The following is a 23,246-nucleotide window of genomic DNA, read 5'->3' on the forward strand; positions in this document are numbered from 1 at the left end:
TTGCATATATGATGGGGAAAATCACTCTTCTAAAACCTTTTTAATAAATAAATCTGCTCTGTGTGTATTCTGAGTTATATCAACTTGCATTAGTTACATAAATATATTTTTTTTTATATCTAATAGCCCTGCAGATCCAATATATACAGCTATGAGTTACTTAGCTTGGGTCAGTTCTGGCTTATGTATTATCAATAAGGCTGCGAGTCTGTCAGGGAGGCCATGGATTCCATGACTTCTGCAGTGGCTGGGTCTGGCTCAGGGGCTGCCCAAAGTGGGCAGCCTCTGGGCCAGCAACAACAGTTTGGGTGTGTGGGAGGGCGCTCTGACTAGGGGCAGAGTGTTGGGAGCGCCTACCTCAGGGTGGGGGGCTCCCACTGGCATGGCCCTGCAGCTCCCAGGCGAACTGGGGGAACTGGCTCCGCGCTGCCTGTGTCCACAGGTCCCGCCCCCGCAGCTCCCTTTGGCTGGGGTTCCTGGCCAGTGAGAGCTGCGGTAGCCAGTGCTTATGCCCCTGCGCTGCCTAGGAGCTGCGGGGACATGGGACCAGGTATGGAGGCTCTGCCAACCTTCCCCACCTCACCCCCCCAGCACCAGCAGGGGTCCTGAGCCACTTTCCTCAGCGCCCGCGGCCCCCCTCCCAAGTTTTAGTCAGATATTTTTAGTAAAAGTCATGGACAGGTCACAGGCAGTGAATTTTTGTTTACTGCCTGTGACCTGTCCATGACTTTTACTAAAAATACTTGTGACTAAAACATAGCCTTAATTATCAACAGAATTAACTAAATACAAATAGTAGACTCTTACTGCTGATCATGTATAAGCCAGAAAGAAAACAGTTTGACCCTCACCTGCTATCGGGTGTTTGGGCTGTCAGGAAAAAAAAATCTGTGTTTTAAACTGAGCAAGTTAGACCTCAGTTCTGCAGCAAATGCATACAGGTGGGCTCTTGCACTGAACCCCATTTAATTCAATGATGGCTCTGTGCATGTGCAGAAAGGGGTCATCCTGTACTCCCTGTGATTACAAGATGGGGGTCTAAATATGGAAGTTCCTGAGAGAACATAAAATCCTCACAATGCCAATTTTTATTACTATTCATAGCATCATCACACATTAAAATCTTTCAAGTACACATTATGATACAATAATTGCAATATGGCCTTTAATATTTTGAAAAGTTTCTTGAACCAGACAGTTATTCTTCAACAAAAGGGTTTTCCTGCTACATGTGCTACTCAAATATGGGTAATAAACATGCTGTTAGCATTTCAGAATAAAACATTTTTTTCACTTGTCTGTTGTTCAAGATGTCTCTGTTTTTATAAAATGTTTAGCCAGTAGGTCAAAGAATCGATTTTCTTACTTTTTAAAAAACAATCTAGCCACTTACTGTTGTTTGAAATATTTACATTTGACCTCTTCCTCTTTCTTTAAATAGATATTTTTTTAGTTTGGCTTTTACAGATTTGGGACTTGATTCTGTAGCCTTTACTCCTGTTTTTTAAATGGGACTATTCGAGTGAGTAAAGGCTGTAGAATTGGGCCCTGAGTCCTAGGCTAATTTAATTTCACAATTAATAAATGTAATGTTTCTTAAAATCTTTTGATAGTGTTAGCCATTCAATTATGTAGCAAGGATATTAAGTCATCTCACATTTTATGATTTATAATTGTAATACAAATAAGCACTAAACAAGCATAATCATTCTGGAGGAGAAAGAAAATACTACATTAAAATGTCAGGTTGGCATGGTACAGCTAGAAGTATTCATGTTCCAGAGCCAACCAAACAGTCATAAATAATTAACTGTGTATAGTTTTCAAAGAGCTTTGGAAAACTAGTTTTGCGAAAAGCTAAGGGAAATTGCATACTAAATCTGTTTAAACACTGGATTCAAGCTATTTCAATTTGGAAATATTTTAATCCCTTATCTTACTATTTATCACTTGTCTGAAATAGTAGTAATGCAATTCCTGTGAGTTTGGAGTTTGCCAAATTAGGAAATTAGACACTTTTGAAACGTTTACTCTAAGTGACTTGGGATCCTAAGTCCCATTTTGAAAAATGACTTGGGCACTTAGGCTCCTAAGTCACTTCAGAGCTTCTTAAAATTTTATCCTTAATCTTTATTTTTTATAACAGCTATTAAAACTTTTCCTTAGTTCAAAGTCCCCATTCTGTTGGGGATAAACTGAGTGATTTTTTTTCTGCTTGGCATTTCAGTGTTGCACTTGATGTTACCACAAATAGGCTTTCTTTTTTTTTTTCAGTAATTTTTTTCACGTATATTTCCTTTTCCCTCCTAGATATGTACACCAGGTTGATGCAGTGCTACTTTCTCACCCTGATCCTCTACATCTTGGTGCTCTCCCATATGCAGTTGGAAAAATGGGTTTAAATTGTGCTATTTATGCAACCATTCCTGTGTATAAAATGGGACAAATGTTTATGTATGATCTCTATCAGGTATATTTTATTTCTCATTTTCACATGTATTTAATTTATTAAACTGTTTCATATAAGATGATTTTCGGGCTTTTTAATATGTTTTCCTTTGTTTCCTTTTTGTGCTAGTCTCGCCACAATACAGAAGATTTCACTCTCTTTACATTGGATGATGTAGATGCAGCTTTTGATAAAATACAGCAGCTCAAGTTCTCTCAGATTGTGAACTTGAAAGGTAAAAACACAGCAAAAGATGCAGAAGCTGACTTGTCTTTTAATGGATTTACTGTGCATTTTCATTTTGAACTGGAGTTTGCTTTTTTGAGGAGAGTACTTGGCATAGGTCCTCTGACTCACTAAAAGTGGATCAGTAGCACCACAAAGTAACAGATCCTCATTGGTGTAAGCTGTGATAGCTCCACCCCCAGCTGAGGCTCTGCCCCAATGATTACATTTCAGAAAAAGGCCCAACTCCCATTGAAGTTAAAGTTAGTAAGGATTATGCCTAATTGAATTTGACTGTCCTATCCTATGTTTTATTTCTCATCTTTATTTTTTTTTGATACCTTCCACATCTCTAAAATATATCTTGTTGCTAGCTAATTGAAGGCAACATTATTGACAGTTGCTTACATATTTTCCTCAAGTGAAAAGGAGCACAAATAAAAATAGAAAAGCAAGTTCTTCAGGAAATGGACAGGAGTGTTGGAGATTTCTGCTCAAATTATAGTAGTCTAATGCAGTGGTTCTCAACCAGGGGTATTTCTACCCCTGGCGGTATGCAGAGGTCTTCCAGGGGGTACATCAACTCATCTAGATATTTGCCGAATTTTACAACAGGCTACATAAAAAGCATTAGAGAAGTCAGTACAAACTAAATTTTCAAAAAATGACTTGTTTATACTGCTCTATGTACAATGCACTGAAATGTAAGTACAATATTTATAATCCAATTGATTTATTTTATAACTATATGGTAAAAATGAGAGAGCAGTTTTTCAGTAATAGTGCACTGTGACACTTTTGTATTTTTATGTCTGATTTTGTAAGCAAGTAGTTTTTAAGTGAGGTGAAACTTGGGGATACACAAGACAAATCAGGCTCCTGAAAGGGGTACAGTAGTGTGGAAAGGTTGAGAGCCACTGGTTTAAGGCATTAACACATTTATTGGGACAAAGTTAAGTCCTGTCCACACTAACTAAACCAATGAGAATACATGTAAAGTTTGAACTGTCTTATAACTGGGTCCCCTGACTTGTCATATTTGTAATGTAAATGAGTTCAGAGAGTGTGTGCTGGACACTTCTAAGATTAGAATGTTTGTACTGGTTACAGGCTAAGTTATGCTCCATCTTTCCCTCTACTGCTGCATGACCACACTTGTGTGTTGTCATCAATTCTAAGAGTATTTCCGTGCAGATAAGTAGTATATTACCTATACTGTGGCACACTAGAAACACATTTCCTGATATTTTTCATAAGAAATGTGTGTGTCCCCTCATGGTCTGGCTGATTTCTAATCTGTGTAACTACATGCACCTTCTGTAATTTCCTAGAAACTTTAATTATTTAAAGCTTGCTGTTCACTTGCTGTTAGCTCTGTAATATTGCATCTCTGGGGTAGAGAGTGGGTAAATGCAACCACTCTCTACCCCAGAGATGGCTGCATTTCACCAGTGTGGTTTGTATGTTATGTTCATAGAATAACTGGCAAAAAGTGCTGCCAGTTGTGTGTTTCTTTTCCTCCTGTTTTCATGGGCAATGCAGCACAACTGGAACAAACTTAACCTGAGATTGGTGTACCTTTCCCAGCTCTCCATTTCCCGGAGGCCACATGGGGAAGAATCCTTAATCACAGGGAATACTGGAACCTTACACTGTTGTTAGTAGTCAGGCTGGAGGGAATAATGATTTCTGATCTCCCTCACTAGTAACTCTGGGTTAGTGATTTATTTCAAACTGCCTTGTGGTTGGGATAATATATTGTAATATGCATGCTATATCTGAAATATTGAGAGGTTACAATATTGTTCCTATAGGGAAAGGGCATGGTCTTTCTATTACACCACTGCCGGCTGGTCACATGATAGGAGGCACAATTTGGAAGATTGTCAAAGATGGAGAAGAAGAAATTGTTTATGCTGTTGACTTCAACCACAAGAGGGAGATGTATGTACAACACAGCAAATCATTTTTTTCCCCAAATTTCAGTTAGTATTGCAATATAATTTAACAGTGCCTGATAATATTTCATGCCAGTGCAAGTATTTAAGATTGCAAACTTCACTTCAACTAAAATAGCTGGATTTGATGATGGCTATGTACAACAGAGCAGTAAGATCTCTGTTTCCTCCTTCTCAAATCCTGTTTTCAATTTAATTGTAAGTTTTGAAACAGAAAATGTGCAGTGCTACCGTTGGGGAGAGGAGGGGATATCTCTCCTCCCAGTTGAAAAAGGAGAATAAAAAATATAAATAGTGTATTTTTTTAATAAAAATAAAAAGAAGCAATCTTCTAAGAAGAAGATTAAGACAATGATAAATAACTGTCCCTTTTATCAGGGGAAAAACGACCATGCTAATGAGCCCCTGAATGCCAATATATGGTCCAACTTGTAATCAAGACTGCAGATGCGGTGGGAGTCAGGACAGACATAAATGTTGCATAGTAATCTAGGTACAAAATGCAGATACCAAAGGCTTCAGTGTGTGTGTGTGGCGGGGAGGGGGGGTAATGTGGGGGAGAAGGAGGGTTTGAATCTTAGATTTATATTTGTGGGAAATTGCAGTGTTAATTTTCTCCTTTGATCAAAATGTGATTACAGGGCAATTTTTGCTTGTAGGAGTATTCACAGCTGGTCTCATAAAGAAGTAATTCAAGAATAAGTGAAATGGGACAGGCATTTCTTAGACAATGAAAAAAGTACATAGGTGACTTGGTGCTTAAAATGAGGAAATAATTATATTTAGATTATTGTGAAAATGTTTAAGATCCTTTAAAAAGAGAAGAGGGCAAATCTCCCCTCTCTTCCCCCCACTCCCACAAAAAAGAGAGATTATATTCTGTGTTGCTTTAGGAAGTTTTGTTTTAAATTAAAATGTGTCAAAGGGACAAATGGAGACAAGAATAAAATCAGAGTGGAAGAAGTTTGCAGACTTAAAACAAATTATTTGGGGTTTGTTTGTCTTAAACTAAATTTAAGGGGTGGTGAGAGATTTCGGGGAAGGAAAGGCATGACAAGTAGAAGATGAAAGCAGGGTGAAGTGCCATGCTTTTGGCCTAACAAAAAACTCTTCTTTCTAAACATGGCATAAGTACATGGTTATGAAGCCAGATCATCCATGTTCTAGTACATTTTCTCTTAAGAAATATCATCCGATTCCTACGAAAGAGGGGGTTTTTCAAGGTTTTTTGTTGTTGTTTATTAAAAGACAGTAAGAATCTAATTGAAAATATGCCAAATAATGGGGAATGCCAGTTCTGCACATTGAAAACTATCACATTGAGAACTATCTTATGACTTTTTTTGCCTTGTTGTTAGAAATACAAAAACTGAACTTGTGTGGCCTAACTTCTTTTTCTTCAGCCATTTAAATGGATGTTCTCTGGAAATGTTGAGCAGGCCTTCGCTGCTTATCACAGATTCCTTTAATGCTACTTATGTACAACCCAGACGGAAGCAAAGAGATGAACAACTGTTAAGTATGTATTTTGCCAAATCAGTTAAAGCAGTAGTAATGCTTTTTCAATTGAGTTATAAACTTCTACAACAAATGCAATATACATGAAAATTGAGAATCTTTAATTTTCTTTTAAGTTTCTGATTTATTTTTATTTTTTCTAACACTAGTGATCCTGTGAATAAACATATTTTCAGATAAGAAGTGATTGAGTCATGCTTGCTAAAATTGATTCAAAGACTTCATGTTTTGATCTAGCCTTAGCTTATCTGTTCCTGTGAGATAAGGAAGTAAATTTCAATAGTTCTTTGTGCTTCATTTAAAAAAAAATGATTAAAATGGATTTTAAAAAAGAAATTACTATTAAATATTAAGGCTGAGCCTTTCAAAGCTCTATAAAAGGGGCACAGCTCCCAAAATGGGAATTGTGCATCAATATCTCTTTGAAGCCGAGATTTTTCAGTGCTGCTTATTGTCAGTTAATCTTTGAGTTTAGTTTTCCTCTGATTATAGTTGATGTTTGGTAGAGAAAATAAAAATCTTTCTTCTCTTCTAATTGTGGTTCAATGTGCAGCTACTTGATTTTATTTATTTTTTTATTTCTCCCCTCCCATCCCACTCCAGCCAATGTCTTGGAGACTTTGCGAGGTGATGGAAATGTGTTAATAGCCGTGGATACAGCAGGCAGAGTTCTGGAACTTGCCCAACTTCTTGATCAGATTTGGAGAACAAAAGATGCAGGATTAGGAGTCTACTCTTTAGCACTTTTAAATAATGTCAGCTACAATGTAGTGGAGTTTTCTAAATCACAGGTGTGTTCTGATATTAAAATATAATTATGAAGGGGCTAATTATTTTCATTCTTAATGCTGCTTGATAACAGTAGGCTTATCCAAGGACATGTAGTTCTGTTTAACAGGAAGAAAAATTTCTGTGTTACTGGTCTGACTTCCCTATTTCAGAGTGGGCACTCATGATCTAAATTCCCTCCATCAAGTAATATACAACCAGAATACTGCCAGTAGTATGACTTGATAGATAGGGAAATCCATTTTCTTTGTACCACATGATCTGTTAGCCTACGTTGCAGGTGTGATAAAGAATATTTAATTTTTATACATGATATGTGATTGCCCACAAAGAGGTATTGGTAAAGAGACTGATTTGATGTGTGTGCATACTGCACCCGTCAACTTGAGAATCTCTAGAAGAGCATTTTTTAATGTTGTCAAGTACAAGTATCGAGTTTGTACATCAGTTTTAGTTATTACAAAGTACCATGTAAAAATCTTACAGATGACTTAGCACTTTTTTCCAATACCACCCTTAGGTTGAATGGATGAGTGACAAACTGATGAGGTGTTTTGAAGACAAGAGGAACAATCCATTTCAATTCCGCCATCTCTCATTATGTCATAGTCTTTCTGACCTGGCTCGAGTGCCTAGCCCAAAAGTCGTGCTTGCCAGCCAGCCTGATTTGGAATGTGGGTTTTCAAGAGATCTCTTTATACAGTGGTGTCAGGATTCCAAAAACTCTGTCATTTTAACTTATAGGACCACACCTGGGACGCTAGCACGATTTCTCATAGATAACCCTTCTGAAAAAGTTATAGATATAGAGGTAAGGAAATACGTTACAGTTCAGATTTTCTGATGTTTACAACTGTGGCAGTGTGTGCAAGACCTAGCTTAAATTTCTTTTCTGATTGTACTATTGAAAATTTTGTCTAGTTGCTGAGAGAATTCTTAAGCCACTTATTTCCTGGCGTGTCAAACTGTAGTTACAGTTAAGCATGGCATCGTCAAACAAGAATAAGATCAAAAGTAGATTTTATGGTAGGGAATTATAATATATTAGCTGAAGGGCAAGGTTATAAAATCTGTAGCATAAGCATAGAAATTGCTAAAAATACCTTTCAAATCACAGAAGCGCACCCATGTTACAGTAAACAGAAAGGAATTGTACCGTTTCCTGTCGATGTTTAGATGGCAAGGTACATTAGCTTATTTGGACAAAAAAATCATTTGGAAAAAGAAAGTCAAGCTGAGTGAGGTTAATATAACACAAGAAATTTAAAAAGAAAATGAAGGGTGGAAAATAAAAGGGAATAGTTGACTTATACAGCTGCTTTCAGTCATTTTTCATATTACACCTGCTCATGATTCTACCTGCCAAATTTTATGGGAGTGTATGGGAGTGTACACATCTGTGACTTTAAAGGGGTTCTTTAGCAATTCCCATATAGATTCTGCAGCTTTCTTTTATAATTTCCTAAAAGCATAGAATGACACTAAATGCATTATTGACCTCGGGATACAGCATTATTTAGAAAAACGTATACTGTCGTATGCCTTCTTTAAAGCCAGAGCAAAATTTGCTACTGTTCCCTATAATAGTATTCAAGTTTGACATTCTGCTCTTGTTTGTCAGTTGCAAAGACAGGAAAACCAGAATACTAACACCAGATATTATTTGGGGGTGAATTATGCCCTGTTCAGTTACTGAAAGAAGGGGAAAAAATAATTCCCCCACTGTAAGTTACTAAATGAAGATCAGTTTCAATTTAGGAGTTTTGCAAAGTGAATCAGTTGATTTTTTTAATACAGTTTTACTATAACTATTTTATTGTTAAGCATGGTAATACTATATTTGCTCAATTTCTGCAGTACTAGGGATTTTATTTACATTTTAGAGTAAGTTCCTACTGAACTCAATGTGGGTGGCAGACTGTAGCCTTAATCACTTTGGTATCCTGATACTGATTATGACCGGGTAAAAGTTTTAATTGGTGCAATAGAAGGGGTATTAAAACTTCCAAATAAAAGTTACAGCTTGTTTGAAGTTGCTTACTCTAATGCAGTTTTTCCTCTCCTTATATTTTTACACACACACACACACACACTTTTTCTTTTTAGTTGAGGAAACGTGTCAAACTTGAAGGGAAGGAACTTGAGGAGTACCTAGAAAAGGAGAAACTAAAGAAAGAAGCAGCTAAAAAGTTAGAACAGTCCAAAGAGTAAGTATATTTCTTATTAATGCAGTGGGCTCTTAATGCCAAAGACACAGCTTTCAAGTAACCACTATACCTTACTACCTTTTGGAAATAGCTGAAAATTGTAGCTTCCATAGGTGAAAATACAGTAACTCCCCACTTAACGTCCTCTCGCTTAACGTTGTTTCGATCTTACGTCCCTGCTCAATTACAGAGCATGCTCCATTTAAAGTTTGTGCAATACTTCGCTATAAGGTTGTTTGGCTGCCTGCTTTGTCAACAGCTGGCAGCCCCCCTATCAGCTCCCCTACACCCGTCCCCTTTACCCCCTCCCTCCACCTCCCACCCTCCGGCAGACCCCGCAGATCAGCGCCTTCCCCCTCCTCCCCTCGCCTCCTGCCTGCGGCAATCAGCTGGCTTGCGGCGTTCAAGGGGGGGGGAGGAGCGAGGACTTGGCGCACAGGCTCCCCCTCCCTCCCCTGGCCCCAGAACGGGAGGGGGAGCCTGCGCGTGATGTCCTCACTCCTGCCTCCTGAATGTTGCAAGCCAGCTGATTGCCGCTGGCAGGGGAGGGAGGGTGGAGGAGCGAGGACGCGGAGTAAGGGGGGGGGGGGGAAGAGGCGGGTTGGGGGGAGGCTTGGGGGAAGGGGTGGAGTGAGCGGGCCGAGGCTTCAGCCCCCTGCCCCTGGTGCTTGCAGAGTAGGGGAAGCCGTCACTGCTACTGCACAACGTGTTTCTCCTAGCCTACAGCACCTTCAGCCTCTTTGCCTGCCTCATCTTAGTTCTTCAGCAATAACTGATTTTAAATGTTTCTAAATGTTCATTAATTGCAAAATTGGGCATGTGACCATCTGAATGCAGGCAATGGCCAGCAAATGTTTGGTATGTAACTTAAAATGAAATTTTATACGTGTGTAGGTGGGTGTGTAAAATGAAACTAAAAAAAAAAATAACTTAAAATCCATTTTGGGGTAACATTTCAGGGTAGATATTGATTCCAGTGATGAGAGTGATGTTGAAGAGGATATTGATCAGCCATCAGTGCATAAAACTAAACATGACTTGATGATGAAAGGTGAAGGAAGCCGAAAAGGAAGCTTCTTCAAACAGGCCAAGAAGTCTTATCCGATGTTTCCAGCCCCAGAAGAAAGAATTAAATGGGATGAATACGGGGAGATTATCAAGTATGTGCAGGAAAAAATAGTAATATTATTTGTATAGTATTTTGTTTTTGAAGCACTTGCGACAGACCTGTGAAGTAGGTATTATCCCCACTTTAGACAAAGGATAACAGACAAAAATTAAGACAAGTTGCTGTAGGCCCCACAGAAAATTAGTGATAGTGCCAGGAATGAAATTAAGAAGTTCTTCCTTTTTTCCTCCTGCTCAAGCCATTTAAATCATGCTGCCTCTCTAGGCACTTCCTTTATCCTAGAAGAGAGTAGTGATTAAATTCTTTTCTGTTCAATGTGAACCTGATTTTTGTTTAAATTACACAGTCTGATTTGTAAACTTTAAAATGAAAAGGAGGGAAAACAGAAACCGCTGGCTTCCAACAAAGAGGATATCTGCCTTTTAAGGAACTCCGACTAAAAAGATAGAGCGAATCTTGCAGACTGTTGGCTAAATGTAAATGCCAGAAATTGGAATATCTAAAAGATATTAATCTGGAAGAAATATAGTTAATCTGGGATGAAATATCCTTGAGCATGTTTAGATATTGTAATCTTAAAAGCATTTCTGCTGAGCTTATATACTTTTAATTGTAAAGCAACTCAACGGTAATATAGTGTAACAGTAAATATGGTTTGTGTAGCACCTAGAACCATGGTGCTACTTTAATACAAATAATTAAAAATTTCAACATTAGGCCTGAGGATTTCCTAGTTCCAGAGCTTCAAGCAACTGAAGAAGAAAAGAGTAAATTAGAATCTGGTCTGACAAATGGAGATGAGCCTATGGACCAAGATTTATCAGATGTTCCTACCAAATGTATTTCAGCAACAGAATCAATGGAAATAAAGTGAGTGATTTTTAGATAAACTGGAGGGCACTGTTTGTCAGGGATTCACAAGTGAAATGGCTGATGCATTGCAAACAGTGTTTAGTTGCTTATGGTTTGTTTGTTTTTTCTCAAAAAAAATAATTTTCAGGCTGAAACTTCATGATGGCTGCTTATTTTTTTTCCAAATCCAGAGGGAGATTTTTCTGGGGAACTGGAAGATATATATATATATATATATTTTTTTTTTCCAAGTTTGTGAAAAGGGTAGAAAAATCATTGAAATAGCCACATGTATTTCAAGTATCACCTATTAAATCCCTTTTTTGTAAAGAAAACTAATTGAAAGAAAACTACATCAATGTAGCATTAATCATTATTTTATGGCACCCAGAAGGATGCTAGGTGCCTTGTAGCACAGATGAAAAGACACAAAAGAAGATTTTGCCCCTTTCTCTTCCTCACCCCCACCTTAGATGGTGCTTGGGTGGTTTAAAGGGCTGGGGGAGAATTCCACTGGTGCAAGCGCTGCATTGGGCTGCCATATATGGCCCAACTGTGGCCTTCTCCCCACTCTCTTCCTCTTGCAGTCTCTGGCATTTTGGGGGGCATAGTGCACATAACTACTGCCATTCTGACTTATGCTGCAAGCAACACTGGGGAGGCTTCTGTAACTTACAACAGACCCACTTCCTTAGGCTGCCTAAACTAGGCTGGGGGCCTGTTTTGAAGTCAGGAAGGCACAAAGTGGCTTAAAGCTTCCTTTGGGCTGCACCTCTTGTGCTGCTCCTCCTGGAGGTGACACAGAATTTGACTCGTGGTTCCTACTCTGAAGAGTTTAGTCTACTTTTATACATGATGTGGGATAGGGCAGGAGAGGGAATGGGAAAGGAAGAGCAAGTGATACAGCAGTAAGACAACATAATAATTCTCTCAAAATTTAGGACAAAGCATTAATTATTTTTTTCTTTTAAAATCAAATTAGAGCCAGAGTTACATACATAGACTATGAAGGACGCTCAGATGGTGACTCCATTAAAAAAATCATTAACCAGATGAAGCCACGACAGTTGATCATTGTCCACGGTCCACCTGAGGCCAGCCAGGACCTTTCAGAGTCTTGCAGAGCTTTTGGTGGGAAAGATATTAAAGTTTATATGCCTAAATTGCATGAAACTGTAGATGCAACCAGTGAGACTCACATCTATCAGGTAAGATGGTGGAATTCATCCATTGTATGAGTACTGAGGGATGTGAGAGCTCTACATTGATCAGATTATGTCATTATTTGGCTGTGCCTTTTGGAGGGAAAGATGATAATGGTATGAGCACTTACATCTACTTAAGACAATTAACTTGTTTCTGGGGAAAGATGGAAACATTTCCATTATAATCTTGTAGATATTACATATGTTATACCTACACATTATGTAATCACTACATTAATAGACGTTTAAGATTACATATTTAAGCCTGCAATTATAAAGTGCAAAAGGAAAGTATCTCATTCAACTTGCTCTGCTGAACACATTGTCTATATTTAGATATCCATTTGAGTCCCAGTCCTGCATTCCACGTATATCCAAAATTCTTATTGAAACTGCTATAAGAGTTTTGGGTGCAAAAGAAATAGCCCAAGTAGTAACTGAAAATATGCATGTCAAGTAAGAGCAACTTAATTTTACTAAAAACCTTAACTATACCATTACTGTGTGTGTGTGTGTGTGTGTGTGTGTGTGTGTGTGTGTGTGTGTGTGTGTGTGTGTGTGTGTGTGTGTCCCTCTGTGTGTGTAACATGAAAAAAACTAGAGAAATTGCCTGAGCATGTCAGCATTATAGATGGTTCCAACTAAGCTTCGAAGCAGAGATCTAATGGAGGGGCAATGGGGCTAGAGAGAAGAGTACATACCTCAGTTTGAAGGGAGCGGTGTATAAAAGAGAGCATGCGAGAGCTGATTGGAGAAACTCCAATGGAAATCCAAACTGAAATGCTTCTCGAAATTGTTGGGTGGTTTTTGTTTTTAGAAAACCAGGGTAAAGTTCTAACAGTATTGAAACATCTCATTTCAGCTGTTCTGGAATAAAACATTATGATTTTTCATTTTGAAAAAACTTCTTATAAAATGTTTTGATGGACCTGAAACAGATTTTTTTTTTTTTTTTTGGAGTTTTCCTTTATGGAGAACTTTAGAACTTTCAAGTCTCATTCTAATTCAGAAGAAAATCAGATTTCAAAATCAGTCACAGAACAAATTTTCTGCTCTCTGCATAGTGCTAGTTCATGCCTTTGCAGTATTAACATCTGAAAAAGAAACAGATGGGGGGGCATCAGAAGAAGAAATCAAATTTGTTTTTTGGGAGGATTATGATTTGTGTTTATAATGAAACCTTTGCAAGTCTCCTTCATGCACTTGATCCCAACAGCAGCATCTGGGGCTGGGAATACAATGCCACTGTGAATAGTGATGTCTCAAAAAAGGCAGGTTTTTACTGGAATCTGTTAAAATCTTAGATTCTAGTTTAATATGGTTAAAAGTGATGTTTTAGTCACTTAAAGTTTAGATTTTTAATGTTTTCCCATCATGACTGGTAAAGAGCTACATAAGTGCCATTTTAATGTAAAGTTGATAAGTTGTATGGCTTTTTTTTTTTCTTTTTAAATCTCTGCAATAATTCAAATAGCAGAAGGAACCATTCTTAAACATCCCAAGACCAATCAAGGATAGTTTGTCCTACAGAAAAATATTTCAGATTAAAAATATGTGAAAAGGAGAGTTACAATGAAAGTCTCTCCTTAACCGAACAAGATCTTGCTGTCTCAAAAGCCACAGTCTGATCTGTTTATCTTTACCAAGAAAGAGCACTAACATTGGTTTGTTTTTATCTGCTGCTTTCCAAACCAATTGTCAGGTGCAAGCTGTGTGTACTCTTCTGTCACTTAGTGTTGTGCCTTATTGCTGGGTTTTTTTTTCCAAAGAGTGTGATGGATCCAAACAACATGGTGTCATAATGAATGGGGAAATTATTAATTTTAAAAAAGTTTGGTGTTAAGAGCCTGTGAAATGTGCTGTCAGGTTTGCTTATGTAAATAAGTCATTACAGTTTTTGTCTGTGTGCAACTTAGGTCAGGTTAAAAGATTCGCTGGTCAGCTCCCTTCAGTTCTGTAAAGCGAAAGATGCAGAACTAGCTTGGATAGATGGTGTCCTGGACATGCGGGTTTCAAAAGTGGACACCGGAGTCATTCTGGAAGAAGGAGAACTGAGAGAAGATGGAGAAGACTTGGAAATGCAAGTGGATATGCCTTCTTCTGACTCCAGTGTTATAGCACAGCAAAAGGCTATGAAGAGTTTGTTTGATGATGATGATAAGGAAGTATGTGAGGAGAGTGAGATCATTCCTACTCTAGAACCACTGCCACCACATGAGGTAGAAAAGCTTTTGCCTTCTCTTGGCTACATGCTCTTTTATATTTGTGGGGATTTGAGTCTTATATTTGTGGGGATGATTTGCAGGTATAGTTTTTTCAACATTTAAAGCCTGACTTTAAGCGGGACTTATTCAGATAAAAGTCTCTTTAAAGTCAGGAGCTTTGCTTGAATAAAGCCTCCAGTATCGGACTGTTCATGTTGTAAATTGGTGTCTTAGGGTTTATTTTCACTATGGGTGTAAGTCGACCTAAATTACGCTACTCCAGCTACATAGCTTAGGTCGACTTACCCCAGTGTCTTCACTGTGCTGCGTCGACAGGAGATGCTCTCCCCTCAAATTTCCTTACTCTTCTCGGAGAGCTGGAGTACCGGGGTCGACCAGAGAGCGCTCTGCCGTCGATTTAGCGGGTCTTCACTAGAACTGCTAAATCGATCGCTGCTGCATTGATTGCAGCAGTGTCTATCTCCCCATATTGAAGACCAGCCCTTAGTGTGATTTTTACAGTTGTTACACAGCTACTGCTTTCTTTGTTCAGGATGTGAGCTCTTCAAGACAGAGAATGCCTCTCTATTATATATAATATACAGTACCTACCACAATGTGACCCTGATCTCAGATGGGGCTTCTAGGTACTGATGCAATAAAATTTTCTATTTATTATGTGACCTGTGCACTTACCATACATGGCTTTGGAAATCAGTTGGTATTTGGGTTGTCAAACAATTAAAAAAATAAATTGCAATTAATCCTGAGATTTAAAAAATAAATTGCGATTAATCGCAGTTTTAATTGCACCGTTAAACATTAACATAATACCATTTATTTAAATATTTTTGGATGTTTTCTATATTTTCAAATATAGGCAGGGGGCTTGGGGCTTCAGCCCTGCTTGGGACTCGCTCGGGGCTTGCGTGGGGCTCCAGGCTCAAGCCTCCACCCCTACACCAGGCTCCGAGCTGAGGCTTCAGCCCCTTCACTACCAATGCCTTTCTCCCCTCCCCCTCCACCCAGAGGTATGCAATTAATGTGTTTAAAAAATTAACGCATTAATTTTGTTTTCAGTTAATCGCAGGCATTAGCTGTGATTAATTGACAGCCCTAGTTAGTAACACTCCTTGGATTTACTCTTAAATTTCATCTGACACTATGGTAAATGTTTCCTTATCATATGTAGGTTAAAGATAGATACATGCACAAATATAATTTCAAAAAGAAGCACCTAACTGACAAGCAGAAGATCAGACAGTGCAATTCTTAATAGCACTCTTCGTCCTTAGTCCTCAAATACTTTTGCGTATTTGGGTAGATATCATTAACTCCTTTTAAAAAAGAGAAAACTGAGACGTACAGATATTAAGGGTAAGGTCTTGTGCTGCAACTCTTAGCCCAGATGGAGGTAGGTTGCTACCTTTGTATCTTCCCAAACCAGTACTGCTGAGGGCCTCTGTATCCCTGGGAGCATAACTTGGGAAGGCACCTAGGGCTATCTAAATTATGGCAGCCTTCCTGGGCTGTGCTATGAACCACAGGGTTGATTGTTGGGGCACCGCTCCCAGCACACCCCTTGCCCCAGGGCTTGTGAGCAGGTCCTACAAGGGCAGCCTTATGGCTGTCTGACACAATGCCTATGTAGGGGGAAATCCTCTCTTGGCTAGATCCAGGGCTTATAGGGCTCTTTCATCTGGCATAAAAGGGCTTGAGTATGGGTGAGAATCTCACCCTAGTAGACTTTGCTAAGATCACAGAGCTTGAAAAGGAAACCGGAGTTTCCCATGCCGTGTCCTGCAGGTCCATGCTCCCAGCAGAGACCCGGAGTTGCGAGTGAGGAGGCCTTCTTAAAATCATTACACCTATCAAAGGGGAAATCAAATAAATTAGGGCTGTCGATTCATCGCAGTTAACTCACACTATTAACTCAAAATAATTAACCCGTGGCTTAAAATATTAATCGTGATTAAACTCAGTTTTAATCACACTTTTAAACAATAGCATGCCAATTGAATGGATTTTTGGATGTTTTTCTACATTTTCAAATATTTTGATTTAAATTATAACACAGAATACAAGGTGTACAGTGCTCACTTTGTTATTGTTTTTATTACTAATATTTGCACTGTAAAAACAATAAACAAAAGAAACAGTATTTTTCTGTTCATCTCATACAAGTACCATAATGCAATCTCTTCATTGTGAAAGTGCAACCTACAAATGTAGATTTATTTTTTTGTCACATAACTGCATTCAAAAATAAACCAACATAAACCTTTAGAGCCTAGAAGTCCACTCAGTCCTACTTCTTGTTCAGCCAGTCACTCAGACAAACAAGTTTGTTTACATTTGCAGGAGATAATGCTGCCAGGCGTTCACATGGCACTTTTGTAGCAGGCATTGCAAGGTATTTACATGCCAGATGCACTGATTCATATGTCCCTTCATGCTTCAACCACCATTCCAGCGGCATGTCCATGCTCAATAATGACCCAAGCAGTGCAGACCGATGCATGTTCACTTTCATCATCTGAGTCAGATGCCACCAGCAGAAGGTTGATTTTCTTTTTGATGGTTAGGGTTCCGTAGTTTCCGCATTGGAGTGTTGCTCCTTTAAGCCTTCTGAAAGCATGACTCTTAAACCTTAGGTCCTGCTGTAGCTATCTTTAGAAATTTTTGTACATAATTTGACATTTGTATGTTCAACTTTCATGATAAAGAGTTTGCACTACAGTACTTAAGAGAATTGAAAAATACTATTTTTTTGTTTTTTACAGCACAAATATTTGTAATAAAAAATAAAGTGAGCACTGTACACATTGTATTCTGTTATAATTGAAACAATATATTTGAAAATGTAGCCAACATCCAAAAATATTTAAATAAATGATATTCTATTATTGTTTATAGTGCAATTAATCGCGATAATTTTTTTTAATCGCTTGACAGCCCTAGAATATTTTTTCCCCCAATCGTATACTGAGTTACTTTATTATAAAGGCTTCATAAAAATGTTTTACTAAAATCTTTAGAAGATTTCTTCTTTGTACTTTATTCATTGAAAGGTTATTGGACATCAGTCTGTTTTCATGAATGAGCCAAGACTGTCTGATTTTAAACAAGTTCTTCTGCGAGAAGGAATTCAAGCTGAATTTGTAGGAGGGGTACTTGTGTGCAACAACCTAGTGGCTGTTCGTAGGGTAAGTATGTTGTTTTAAAAAATATCTAGAATATATGCAATGCATTGTGTATCTCCCTCACCACTTCACTGTCAAGATAATAGATTTAAGTATGTTTTTTGTTTCAGACTGAAACAGGGCGCATTGGATTGGAAGGCTGTCTTTGCCAGGACTTCTATAGAATAAGAGATCTTTTATACGAGCAATATGCCATTGTCTAAAGGAGATGCTGTGAAGATGTCTTTACTTGAACTTTAAAAGATAGTGGAGATTTCTACCTTTTTATTTTTGTGGGTATCTTTTTGTAATTTTCTAATTTCTACAGAGAATACTGATTCTTCAGAAAAGTTAGACATCAAAATCCAGTAAACTAACCTAAACAGGTAAATAATTGCTACCACAGTTCTATGTAAGACATCTCTTGGTACATTCCACATTGTTGGCTTTCAAACTGTTAAAGATTATTGTTGCAAATACCATTGGTATGCTATAATTGAGATTGACAGTTTCCTTTATGAACTTTCTTCCAAGAAGGATTTAACTAGTCATAAACATGCTCTTTGACATGTCATGGCATTCCAAGTCTCTGCCTAAGAATGCAAATGTATAAAAAGAATCAATTTTCCTATTTTAAAAATATAAGAAAGGGTTGTCTTTGATTTTTGTGGGGGAGGTTCTTCTACTGAACAGTAGAAGTTTCAGTAAAAAGTTTCTAGGCCATTGAAAATTGGCCAAGTGCTTAATAGTGACTTTCCTGCAATGGTTAATATGCACCCTTGTTAATACTGTAACTGCTTCATGCTACTGATTGATACAGTACATCATAAGATATTGTGAAATAAAATTTCAGTTTCCTGGGTCAAAAAGCCAGCTTTAAAATGTTATAAGGTACTTTAATACAAAATGACTGGAAAAACAAAAGTTGTCTGACAGATCTGCTAACCACATGTTTTTGCATTTTCTAGCTACTGTATATGTGTAACGTCTAGTTGTTGCAATCTGTTATGCCAATTATACTTCTCTTTTGAGAATTTTGATTTTAATACTTTCAAGAAAAAAACCACCTGCATTCTGTAATTCTTATAATAAGCAGTGCACAGTGAGCTAAGTTCAGGAAGGTATTCTGTCCTTAAGTCTGAATTCTTCACTTTGTGGATTTATCCCCTTGGTACGAGGTTTCATACTACTTGTTTTTCCTATTGCTGGCAGTGGGATTACAGCCACTGGTACCAAAATTTGTTAGATTTTTAGTTGAATATGAACAGTCTTGGGTCACTTAACTTCTTACATTTCTGAATTGAAAACAGTGATGGAACACATGCAGAGCACTGGTCTATTCATGAGAAATTACTTTTTTATTCTCGACCTTTGGTTTTAACCAGTGTTTGAAATTATTCTTTGTTTATTACAACGACGGTGTCTTAAACTTGTTCAGCCTTCATTTGTTTATTTTTAAAAAAAGGCAAACAAAACTTTTAATGAAATATGGGCAAAAACCAGCTCTGTGAGCTGCTGCTGAAGTGAACATTAGTTTGTTGTTCATTCTTGACTATTAGGCATTTTATAGCTATTCTTCAAGTTGTCTGTTTATACTGTTTTAAGTTCCTATTCCAACTTTTAAAGAAAACTGGGATAAGCATTCAGAAACTTCTGATACTAGATGTAAAAATGTGTAATGCATTCTAAAATATGATTTAGAGGAAATTTATGTATTTTGATGCACACAAATTCCTGACTAGAAATAATGAGAGATCTGTAGTACTTGGGGGCTGAACCCAAGTTTCTTCATTCTCCTCTCCTTGCTTACCACCACTTCATGGAATTTGGAGGAAATACCATGAAGGAATTTTAAGTAAGTAGGCTTTTTTTATGGGAAAGAAATGTAGGACCACGCCTTTTAATATAAAATGTAATGAAGATTTCTATAATCATCAGTCCCCATAACCTAAGTTGAGGTTTACCTTGAAGCTAAATGACTTTCATGTGGGTGAAAGGCTAATTTTTATTCATTCTGCTTTACCTCAACTCAAATACACTCTATCAAAGTTGAAAATCTACTTCTCCCCCACCCCCTTGGGCAATATTGAGAATTGTTTAAGGCAAAAGATTCAGGGAAGCCTTTGCAAATAAGTTTTAACAGCGGGAAGGAGAATATGCCCAGTATTAAACTGGAATGGAAAGGTTCTTATGAGAACACTTGAGAGCAATCCTTTGGTAAAACTATGCTGGAAAATTGAGATGTCTGGTACCTAGTCAGACACTTCTTCATTTGATATAAACAAGCAAAGAGACAAGCCCTTTGGGTCCCAACTGTCAGAAAAGTTCTACCATAAAACTCATTGCTACTCTGCTGAATCAAAAGCACTCTGATGTAGCAAGGCACAAAAAAGTGTGTGAATTTTCCAGTTGGGAAAGGAAGCATTTTGCCTTTGGAGAACATTTTAAGGTCAGGCATAAGTTTTTGTTTTTGTTTTTTTTTAAAGGTTTTCAGTAAGATTCAAGATAGAAGCAGCTAGAAGCTTGTATAGTACTTTACACTCCATGGTTGTTACTGATATTTTATTTTTTAAAATTTGTTAAATTAATTTAAAGCCTTTATGCATAGAAATCTGTTAAAGACATCTGTCAAGTCAGGAGGATGAAATCAGTTTTTTTGTTTTGTTTTGTTTTTTAGTTCATACGAAGCACCACAATGTTTGGTTTTTTTCCACCCTTTAAAAATAATGGTTGTTGGGGAGGGGTTGGTTTTTCTTTTTAATTGGATGGTGATTTGAGGTATAGGGCTCAATCCCCAAATCATCTGTGTCAGGGATTACTATTTAAATTAATGGAAGTTCCAAGTGCGCTGTGCACACAGTAAATGACATTACTCATCAAAATATTTTAAAATGTTTAGAATTTTGTAAACTATCAGTGTAAGGTAAGTTATAAATATGGAGGTCTAAAGACCTTTTCCTGTGTTACAGAGAAGCTTTCTGGTTGAAAAGACATCTGAGTTTAAAAAATAAACATTTTTGGTTCAAAAGCAAGTGTTCATCATTCTGAGGCTCTGTTTTGTAATAGAATCTGTAGAATAGTGACTCCTGAGTCTGGTATACCCAGAATTGGGCAATTAACTGGACCTGACATCTAGATATACTCATTTTTAGAAAATGCTGCTTTTTTCTCTCTCTCTGTTTCCAGCAAGGTTGAATACACCCATGTAATAAGTGAAGCTTTTTATAGAGAATTGTCTATGGTGAAGTCTGTTTCCTCAAGGTACAATGCCCAACTAGACTAAACTTCTTACTTTGTGTGAGATAATGGTTGGTACACATTATGAATTATTGATGTTTATCATATTGCATGACCCATCATGGCCAAATTATGGAAGAGATCATTGCATTCTGCCTGCCTAAATTCCCCTAATTTTATAAGTTACTTTTCACTTCCCTGCCCTAAAAATTATTTTGTGTACCATTGCCTTGTTGTCACATTGTACTGCAAAGATGGTTGCATTTCAGTGGTGGCTTTAGATTATCCAGGTCTTTTTGTGTGCAACACTTTGATATTAGTAAACAGTGGGGGGGAAAGATTTAGAGAAAAAATATATGCAAGATATATAGATAGATAGATACTGCTGGGGAATCTTTCCTTTCAAGGGAGCCAGGTTTAGTCCCTGGCATATAGTTACCTGAGTTAACAAAAATTTGGTTGGTACTCCTCAGGCAGAGCTCCAGGGCTAACAACTAGATGTGAATATTTGTTTAGTGAGGGTAGTTTTGACATATCTAGTGAGGAACGGGAGACTGAAATTTCCAGATCTACCTCCAAAGCAAAGGGTCCAGTTGTCTTTGAAGAATGTTCCTAGTGTTGGAAAGAATTTAGGAATTAGTGAACAGAAGATGAGAACTTGTTCCCACTAAATAAGTCAGCCATATTCTTAAATACTGAGATTCTTTTATACTACAAACACTCATGACATAGAAAACCTTAAGGAAGATATTCTTGTGCTGGTGGGTGGTTCCTAGCATCTTTCCTCCACTTTTTATTTCCCCAAAAACATGCTTAACCCCTATAATTATTCATTAGCTATTTTACATTTGTATTGTAAATATGTATATAATGTATATTTAGATTTGCTACCTAGCAAAAATGCAGAAGAGGATAAGTCTTAAAACAGGGGTCCTCAAACTTCATTGCACTGCGACTTTCTGACAACAAAAATTACTACACAACCCCAGGAGTGGGGACTGAAGCCTGATCCAGGGTGAGGGGGCCAAAGCTCAAGCCCCACCACCCGGGGCGGGGAGGTAAAGTGGAAGGCCAAGGGCTTCAATCCCAGGCTGATGGGATATAATCTCAACCCTGCTGCCCCGGGCCAAAGCAAGTCTAAGCCAGCCCTGGTAACCCCATTAAAACAGGGTCGCGACCCACAGTTTGAGAACCGCTGTCTTAAAAAATGCATTTTTAAAAATCCATGGATGGAGATTTGGGGGACTAGATTTTAATCCTACTGTGCACCATCAAACTGTACACTCATGGACAATGATAATTTGCCACTGTAATGTTAAGTAAAATAAACTACATTTGTTTTTCCAAGTGAGATGTCTGTTGAACCACTAGCTGTTTTCCTTGAAAAAAGGTATCCATAGAAACCTAAAATGTTATGGGAGACAAGCTCAATATGAGAGGTTTAAGCAGTAATCACCTGTTGTTGCATAATCCTCTTAGGTGGTGATGTAGTCTGGAGCTGTGGCTCAACAGCTGAATAATAATGAGCTAAGCAACTGCTGAAATTGCTTGCCAAAGGCTAGTTTGTACTGCAAGTTTGGTAAATGGGAATTACAGTAAAGAAAGGGTTCTTGATTTCAGTGATATAAATTGTACCAAATTAAGCACTACTAATCCTCATGAGGAGGATAGGTCCCTTAAATGCTCTTGGCCAAGATGGTTAGGGATGCTGCCCCATCCTCCAGGTGTCTCTAGACCTCTAATTGCCAGAAGCTGGAACTGGATGATGGGATGGATCACTTGAAATTGCGGTGTTCTGTTCATTCTCTCTAAAGCATCTAGCACTGGCCACTATCAGAGACCGGATACTGGGCTGGTATAGCCATTCTTACATTCTCCATGCAGATTTTCCAGATTGAGGCAAATTTATGTAAGGTCTGATCCTGAAATGGTCTAAAGAAATTTAGATTTTGTTTTTTGGAATTGACAATAAAACTTTTGTGACTGTGTTGGATTATACAGCCCATCCCTTTCTATGTTTCAGGCGGAAATTTTGACATCTGCTTTCTGTCCTTTTAGCCCTATGTAAGAGACACTAAAGGGAAAAAGTTGTTTATGTAGTACATAGAATTTTGGCCACCTACGGTAAATATATACATTAAAATAAATACTGTGCTTTAGTCTTTGTCTGCTAATAATGATTGAACCTGTCAAACTATGGTAACTCACATCTCTAATGTAAAGTGATTGTGAGAAGGATTTGGAATAGTTTACCCTTTCCACTACTATGTGTTGCATTTGTATAGTTATTT

At 37.8% G+C, this 23,246-nt stretch overlaps 1 protein-coding gene across 3 annotated transcripts in view; it reads left to right on the top strand.

Moving 5' to 3' along the window:
* CPSF2 (cleavage and polyadenylation specific factor 2) overlaps positions 1 to 22,306 on the top strand; it is a 29,908-nt gene extending 7,602 nt beyond the window's left edge. For all 3 annotated transcript variants that reach the window (XM_005285432.5, XM_065595625.1, XM_065595624.1), the window contains 13 exons: positions 2,311 to 2,470; positions 2,579 to 2,684; positions 4,489 to 4,618; positions 6,036 to 6,151; positions 6,754 to 6,941; positions 7,460 to 7,750; positions 9,046 to 9,146; positions 10,106 to 10,306; positions 10,993 to 11,145; positions 12,110 to 12,335; positions 14,249 to 14,551; positions 17,608 to 17,742; positions 17,850 to 22,306. In XM_005285432.5, the coding sequence (XP_005285489.1) occupies positions 2,311 to 2,470; positions 2,579 to 2,684; positions 4,489 to 4,618; positions 6,036 to 6,151; positions 6,754 to 6,941; positions 7,460 to 7,750; positions 9,046 to 9,146; positions 10,106 to 10,306; positions 10,993 to 11,145; positions 12,110 to 12,335; positions 14,249 to 14,551; positions 17,608 to 17,742; positions 17,850 to 17,942 (2,203 nt within the window). In that variant the 3' untranslated portion in view covers positions 17,943 to 22,306. The remainder of the gene's footprint in view (positions 1 to 2,310; positions 2,471 to 2,578; positions 2,685 to 4,488; positions 4,619 to 6,035; positions 6,152 to 6,753; positions 6,942 to 7,459; positions 7,751 to 9,045; positions 9,147 to 10,105; positions 10,307 to 10,992; positions 11,146 to 12,109; positions 12,336 to 14,248; positions 14,552 to 17,607; positions 17,743 to 17,849) is intronic.
* Positions 22,307 to 23,246: the final 940 nt, after the last annotated feature.

The sequence above is a fragment of the Chrysemys picta genome, chromosome 4 (genome assembly GCF_011386835.1).
Source record: "Chrysemys picta bellii isolate R12L10 chromosome 4, ASM1138683v2, whole genome shotgun sequence".
In the NCBI taxonomy this organism is placed as follows: Eukaryota; Metazoa; Chordata; order Testudines; family Emydidae; genus Chrysemys; species Chrysemys picta.